We start from the raw sequence: 8,442 nt of genomic DNA on the forward strand, positions 1-8,442 counted from the left end.
CCCTTGGAGAATTCTAAATTGTACAAATGAAGAGCCAAGCTCACTTCCAAGGGGAGATAATCAAGATAAGGCAAAATAGAATGGGGTCATTAAAAAATCTTCTCAAGAACCACTGGGTCAGAAAAGGTGGGATTTATGTGAAAGCTGCCTGAGGAAGTATAGATTACCCTTCGAAGTGTCTACATAATGAATTTATCCTTTCGAAGATTTTTTAATAAAGTTTATTTTCTTTGAGTTAAGCAAACCGTTCCGTAACAACTGTTTACATTGTGACGTCATTTAATGCTTATGTGACGTCAGTTATTAGGCTTCTTGCATGTTCAACATGATCTGGTCAGTATGACACATGGAAGGGGCATATTGATTTGATGTGTGGTGGGTAGGTCACGTGGAGGGGATCATTAACAATACAATGTCGGTAGGCAGCATAATATGGTTTAATACAGTATTCTTCTTGACCAATGAAATTTCAAGAATTTTATCAGAGGCAGAATAAATGACCTATGTCACGTATGTGCAACTGTTAATGGAATGGATTTTAATTTACATGTATGTTTCAATAGGTTTAACACAAATTAAATTTCTGATCTACATGTATATTATTTACAGCAATTAACAGAACAGACTGAGAAAGGAAATTGTCTACAGAAAATGAAAAATCTAGAAAAGCTCTAGACACTTTAGTTTTAACCAATATTGTATAGGGTATTGTCCTTGCATGTGTTTATTCACAGACTTCTGTTTATGCACCCAACAAGACAAAATATACTCCTTTCCTGATACTTTTATTTTGAATTTTATTTATTAAAATATTTTCAACACCTGAAGTTTATCCTATCAGGTAAGTTTCAACAAATGATGGCATATAGAGTTGTTATTCCTGATGCAAGTAAACATAAGTATTGTAATTCAAAATCAAAAACAACTTAAAAGGTGCTTAGCCTAAATGAAATAATTATGGCTGATGATTTCCCTTATTCATTTTAGTTTGGAGGGTTGAAAAATAAAAGCACTATATACAGTCAAACTTTGTTATCTCGAACCAGATGGGGCTGAGAACAAAATTCAAGATATCTGAGGATTCAATATATCGAGGGTAAAATACTTAAAGAATATGTGGTTGGGACTTCCACATCACTTCAACATATCCATGGTATTCGAGATATCTGAGTTTGAGATACCAAAGTTCACTTGTACATATATTATTATTTATTGGGAAAAAATATTGGCATTTTTGTCTTTGTGTTGTCACAATCTATTGAGATTTCCCATTATTTTAAAAAAGAGGACAAAATGTACAAATTTTGTTCAATTTTGACCCTTTTTTTTAGCTCTACTGGTCAGAGACCAGAAGAGCTTATTCAATGGTAAGGTATGTTGTCTGTCTCTCTGTCTGTCTAGCTGTCTGTAAACAATTTTTCAAAATGCTACTCTTCCTGCAGTTTTGGTCTGATTTCAATACAACTTGGCACACAAGTAGACTACCGTATGTACTTGCCTATAAGTCAGTCTGCTTATAAGTCAGTTGTATTTTTTAAGCTTAAATCAAAGGGATTGACCCACTTAAATACCAATCATTTTATAACTCGCGTATAAGTCGGATAAAGAAAAAGAAATTTTTGTGAAATACTTTCAAAACACTCTCTTCCTACCGTTTGGTCTGATTTTAATATAACTTGGTATGCAAGTAGACTAGGGGTGCAACGATACACTAACCTCACGATACGATACGTATCACGGTATTCAATTCACGATACGATACGTATCACGATACATGACAACTGAGGTTAAAAAGTCAAGTTTGTCATCATATTTTTTTAAACTTGGCAGGGTTATACAAAATGTTCACATTTTTTAATAATAATCAAAATAACATTTTGTTAACTTGAATTGGATTGTTAGGTAGATCTTTGAGTTGTGACAACATTCTAAACCAATGATAAACATTTACAGGGAACTACGGGGACCTTTTCTAATAATCTTCCTTTTAAATTGGAATGAAAAAGGAAGACATTCATTCTTTTATTCCTTTTATTTACGTAGAAAACCGGTTGTCATATTTCTTGTGTTAATACATTTTAGTCAACAAGACAGCGAATTTTCATCGAAATACACACGTGATGGAATATCGTGTATAACCAAGAATACGTTTATAGATCTAAAGGGTTTATCATTTGTCTCAACATCTATAACTTATAATCACATTAAATCCTTCTCCGTGTTAAATCTGAGGTCTGTAAGATGCTGGAGATGAGTTTAACTGCCATAAATGCGTTATCGGCGACCTCACGTTTTGCGCGGAAGCCATTTTGAAATAGTAAAGAAGGAAATAAAACGGACAAAACGGATAATTCTGAACCGATTGAACCGAACTGCGATATCAGTTTAGCGTATCGTGAATTGAACCGTGGAAAAATATACCGCGATATACCATCAAACGGTTTATCGTTGCACCCTTAAAGTAGACTACGCTGAGATACATAATTGTCTTTATTGTTTTTTTTAAATTTTGATGAATGATGTTGCCATGGATACTAAAATCAAAGTTTCTGTAAAATTCTTTTAAAAGGCTACTCCTCCTACAGTTTTGAGTACTGATTGCAATAAATTTTGCCACAAAAAGAGAATAAACCAAGGATCATTATTCTATTTATTGCTGTTGCAAAGTTTCAAGTCTAAGTGCAACTTTTCTCTTCCTTTGTTATAATTTCAAACCAGTAGAGCTACAGTCTCGTCAGAGACTTCTGGTTATAGAGCACAATTGCTCAAACTATTTTCAAATATTTCATTGATATTATCATTCTGCACATATAATATCAAAAAATGAAGTCTGAGCAGACCTGTGCTCTGTATTTTCCAATCAAATTATGGACCTAAAATACACTATTTCCTTTCAAAATCATTGAAATTTAAATTTATGCCATTTTTTGCATGTCATATTTAACTTATGATGTCATGGTGGATGAAAATGTTTAATGTTTTGAAGTTTGTGTGTATCCTCCTGGGTTAGAACATAATTTAAAATTACTTCAACAGAGTTTGATTTGAGGGCCGATAATTCCCAATTACTGAATACAGTCCTTTAGATTTTTAAGTCAAAAAATCTTCAAAGATGGCTTATCAAGTAAACAATTATTGTTAATATGGCACTTTATTATAACCCCCTCCCCCTCCTTAAAAAAGAGGGGGTATATAGTGATGGGGTGTCTATCTATCTATAGCCATCCCTTATCTGCAACTCCTCTTACACCACTGATTGCAATTTAGTTAAATTTCATGAAATCTTTATTAGAAAGTGGCATTGTGCATCTCCTATTTTATGTTTTTTTATCAGACAAATATTTGGGGTTTTCCATAGCAAAACTGGACACTGCCATTCATTCTATGATATTGGCAGTACCCACCTCTTATCCAGAACTCTTTACCACTGAAAAAAATTTAATGAGACTTTCAGAGAATCTTGAATACATAGTGCCATTGTGCACCTCCTATTTTATGTTTTGATCATAAAGATATCTGGGGTTTCATAGAAAACATGGACTTTGCCATTATACTCGATAAAGGGGTTACCCATTCTGTTAAAGCAACTTTTCTTAAAACTCTAAATGAAATTCAATGGAACTTAAACAGTGTCTCAATTTACATACTGCCAAGAAATGCACTTTTCCCATTATACTCATGTGGGAGCAAAGGATATCATTATGTGAGCTTAGTGATCATAGTACCTCTAGTTTATTTATTGTAGATCTGAGTGTTGAATCATGCATATACATGTTATAGATGGACACATTCTATTTATTTTTTCATTAATATTGCTCTAACACAGTCCAGCTACCCTTGGATGTATATTTCTTTTCAAGAAAATGGATCATTAATGTTGCTTTTGAAGGCAACACATGCTTTCATTGGGACATGCTAGTTAATACAGTTGAACTTCGGTATCTCGAACTCGGATATCTCGAATACCATGGATATGTCGAAGTGATTGGGAAGTCCTAACCACGTATTTCTTAAGTATTTTACCCTAGATATCGCGAACCCTCTGATATCTCGAAGTTTTTTCTTGGTCCCATCAAGTTAGAGGTAACGAAGTTTGACTGTATATAATTATATAAAAAATATACATCATGGAGACTATGTTTGATTTTGTGTTGTAGATCTGCACCCAGCTGAGTGAGAGACTGGAAAAGCAACAGACAGCCCACCGCGAGGAACTCTCTAGAATAAAGGTTAGAGTTATAAGGAGTCAGGGCTCAAGATCACAGTTACAAGACATGTTTGTTTTAAATACCGGTACTTCATGTAAGGCACTTTCATGTATATCATTTTGAAATACTGTCCTACTAATTTGTTGATCATTGTTGAACATTCCAGGATATTAGTGATGAATAATACGTAAGACCATAGTACATATTTAGGTTTATACTCTTAATGTTAAAGGTCTGTTTCCTCTGTATTTATCATTTGACATGTGATACAATTTTAAAAAATTCATTGATGTATGTTAAACAATGAATGTCTGAAGAAAAGTTTCCTTTGATTTGATGTGCATTTTAAGACATTATGCATAGCATGAAGATGTTAGTTGGAAAGATTTATTTTTTATGCTCCTGTAATCAAAGATTTGGGGGCATATAGTTTTTGCTCTGTCCATCTGTCTGTCTGTTTGTTTGTCCACAAAAACTTAAACCTTGCCCATAACTTTTGATTGATTGGAGTTTGGGCTTTCACATATTAATTCCTTATGACAAAACATCTCTCTGAATAATTACATATTTGACCTCTTGACCTTGGCCTTTGAGTTTGATCCACTTTTGTAGAATTTTAACAATTGTTAACATTGGCCATAACTTTTGAACAGTTGTTGCTAGAGTTTTCATACTTCACATGTGTATTCTTTATAACAAGACTTTCGATTGGATACAAATATTTTTGACCTTGACCTTGGAATATGACCTACTTATGAAAAACATTAACCTTGTCCATAACTTTTGCTTTTACTTAAGCTATGGCTTTCATGTATTCCATGTGATGAGGCTTTCTCTTGGGCACTGATAATTTTGACCTTTTGACTTTGGCCATAGAGTTTGACTTACTTTTGAAAAAAATTTAGCCTTGGTCATAAATTTTGAATGGTTGGAGTTAGTGCTTTTATATTTCACATGTATTCCTTGTGACAAGACCTTGCATTGGGTACCAACATTTTTGATCTCTTGACCTTGGAGTTTGACATACATTTGAGAAACTTTAACCTTTGCCAAGAACTATGGAGGCATCAGTGTTTTACAAACACATCTTTTTTTTATGGGAAAATAGGTCTTTATTCTTCATCTGACAGCTTTTGTTGGATAAAAACTGAATTTTTTCACCTTTGTTTTCAACTAAGATATGTCTAAATTCTGTCATTTGCAGAATCTGATCACCATATCTTTGACTAAAAGGGAAAAATAATTTTTATGCATGGTATCCAAAGTTACAGACCATATTTTATTTTAGTACAGATTATGAACTTATTCTTATGATTACCATCCATACAGAATGTTTAAAAAATGTTACAGCTGTGTATATGTGTGTACAGTAAAAATCAGTTATAAAGAACTCACTTAATATAAGGAATTTCAGTCATAAGGAATCTTTTATGAATCCTGCAGATGACCTTTCACTATGTTCTTTGTACCGATATATATAGAGAATCACAGTTATATGGAATGAGTTCTTCTTTAATTGATAATTCACTATTTTCAGAATTATATTTATTAAATAAACTATTATTTTAAAATATTTAAGATATATTTTTAATACTAATTCATTCATCACCATAACAGCCCATTTAGTTATTTATGCAGTGTTTTAATGAGGTTTCTTTTTATGTTGCCAAAATTAAGTTTGTTACATTATTAATTCAGATTTATCTTTTTTTCATGGAATATTACATTTTCAGTTTCCAATATGACAAAAAATATTATTTCTATTTCTTTCCAGACACTAGTAAAGTCCTGTGAAACCTGTTCTAAAATGTTTGATGCTGATGGAAAAGTGAATTTACCCGAACCAAAACTAGATCCAGAGAAATTGAACCCAAAGCTTGTGGACTTACAACAACAGATTCGTGAGCTGGAGCTCGAGTTAGCTCAGACCAAGCTAGCTCTGGTTGAGTCTGAATGTAAGACACAGGATCTGACTCATTCTCTAAATGCGGCTGTGAGTGAAATCCAGGCGTCCAAAAACACCTGGTTCACAAAGACTCTTAACTCCATTAAAGAGGTGGCAAATACACACACGGGTAAAAAAGAACCTAAGGACTGATCAATTTGGACACCAATTCCATACTAATAGTGCAATCCAGCTTGTGATATATTGTTTTATTATTGTATGTGTTGTATTGTAATCTGTCGCTAAGTAAAGCAATATCATTATGTCTTTATTTTATCAGTTCATTAAAGGAGATCAAAAGGATCAGATTGCTGGAACAGACTACTGTAAAATCACTTTTCGTGGGTCAAGATTTCATGGTTCGAGGAAAAAATGCTTGTATATGGGGATTTGATTTCGTGGTGTTTAGTTGTTAAATATTTAAAAAAATAACATTTCATGTAGGATGTGAATTCTTGGGTCCCTGCATAACAAAAACAACTAAATTTAAACCCCCACGAAAATAAGTGATTTCACAGTATGAAGTTTGATTTCATGGTCACCTGAATCACCCACATTGTTGGTGTCTGCTCCAGCATTGACCATAGTCCATAAATGTGTTTCAAAATTTCTTCACCAGAACCATTTTCACTCAAACTCTTTATGTGATGGGAATCAAGTCAGGTGAAATGGAGGGCCATGGTGCCTCTTTTCAAAAATAATCAAGAAATGAGAATAGGGTGGGGGTCATTTACAGTATATAGAATTCTGATGGTCCACTTTGGACAGAAAAGACAAAACTTGCAAGAAAGCTAAATGAGTAGATTCGAGTTTATTCAAAAAATGTGTTTGAACAAGTGAACCAGAATTAGCTATTAATATAGGCTAGTTCAAAATTTTGCACAGAAAGGACTTCAAGATGACAAATTAAAAAGCATCTTCATGAAGTATAGATTCCATGGTCCCTTGGGTGGGAAGGAGCATAAAGGGGTTTTACCTAGAAATGTTGAGGAAATTACTTAGTCTTTCCTCTGAAGAATTACGGGCAATCAAAATGCAAAAACTTTTTAAAATCTTTCAAGAATTTGAGAGCTAATTCCCTAAAAATTGTCCGGGTATATAAGCGTGCTCATAGTTTGTTCAATTTGTGGACCCCAGAGAGAGTTACTTTGCCACAGGAAGTTGCAAAATTTTTACATAGAAAGCAAGCACGTAGTGGGGAGGGGGGCTACCCCTTTTTTCCAAACAAATTATGTTGAAAATATTCATTGAAAGGCTTGCCCCCTCCCCTTTTTAGTTGCAGTAAGGTCGAATCATGGTGATGGGGTAAAGTAATACTAGTGCAATGTAACCCCCTTTTGGACGATATAGGATTTTCGAGTTGTGACAATTAATTTCCTTTTTTTAGCTGTCAAATATTTTTCTCCCCCTCCCTTTCAAAACCGATACTGCGTGCTTGGAAAGGGAGATATATAGAGGAAAGATATTCAATCGTATAAAATTTTGCTTTAAATTTAATTTATAATCAAAATGCACATAATTTCAGAATGCATACATTGCGGGGCTAAATTTAACAGAAATGGCCTTCTAACTTGACACTTTTATAAAGGAATAAAAGTCTTATCGAAGTGAGAGTTATGTCTCTTACGAGAGGGTTAATGAACCTTAAGCTTGATGCCATTCAATGTAATTCTTATGCTGACATGGAAGATACAACGATTTAAAAAATTGTAGAATCAACGTGCACCTACAACTTCAAATATTCCGTTGTTTTAGTTTTGAAAAGGGGGAGGCAAATTCTGACGAATCAGATTATTTACTTTCATGCTGACTTAAGGCAGTGGTCGTCGTCTGCATCTACATTGTATTCGATCTGCATTTTTCAGACCATAAATGTTTAAATTTATGAGAAGAAAGGAGAAAATCAAATACAAGGTAAAGAAAATTAAAGTTTAATTCTAAAGAAACTGAAGGAAATTAATACCGGGGGTAATTTCTGTCTCTGGTCATCTTGGAAATAGATATTCGGTGCTGTGAAGGCATGAAAATAAATGATCAGACTCGTCAAAATCCCCCCCCCCCCCCTTCGATTCAAATAGTATCCCCTAATTGAATTATGAGAATCAGCAGTTTTGGCATAATAGTGCCTAAACTTCAACTTTTCTGAAAGATAATAATTTGTTGTCCCAGACTGCCCTACTGAGAATGCGCATGCCAATAAAGAAGAGGTACATGGGCCACAACGCTAACCTTGGTTACCTTTATCCTGTTGTTCTTGGGGGAAAAAACTGGAAAAAATCCCTCTTTACT

General features: G+C 33.8%; 1 protein-coding gene across 4 annotated transcripts in view; it reads left to right on the plus strand.

The window, feature by feature from the left end:
- Positions 1 to 6,420, plus strand: part of LOC133197161 (rab GTPase-activating protein 1-like) — a 58,229-nt gene extending 51,809 nt beyond the window's left edge. For all 4 annotated transcript variants that reach the window (XM_061333037.1, XM_061333039.1, XM_061333038.1 and 1 more), the window contains 2 exons: positions 4,158 to 4,229; positions 5,983 to 6,420. In XM_061333037.1, the coding sequence (XP_061189021.1) occupies positions 4,158 to 4,229; positions 5,983 to 6,306 (396 nt within the window). In that variant the 3' untranslated portion in view covers positions 6,307 to 6,420. The remainder of the gene's footprint in view (positions 1 to 4,157; positions 4,230 to 5,982) is intronic.
- Positions 6,421 to 8,442: the final 2,022 nt, after the last annotated feature.

The sequence above is a fragment of the Saccostrea echinata genome, unplaced genomic scaffold, assembly GCF_033153115.1.
Source record: "Saccostrea echinata isolate AGI-Se365-2 ecotype Australia unplaced genomic scaffold, CSIRO_AGI_Sech_v1 ptg000030l, whole genome shotgun sequence".
NCBI lineage: Eukaryota > Metazoa > Mollusca > Bivalvia > Ostreida > Ostreidae > Saccostrea > Saccostrea echinata.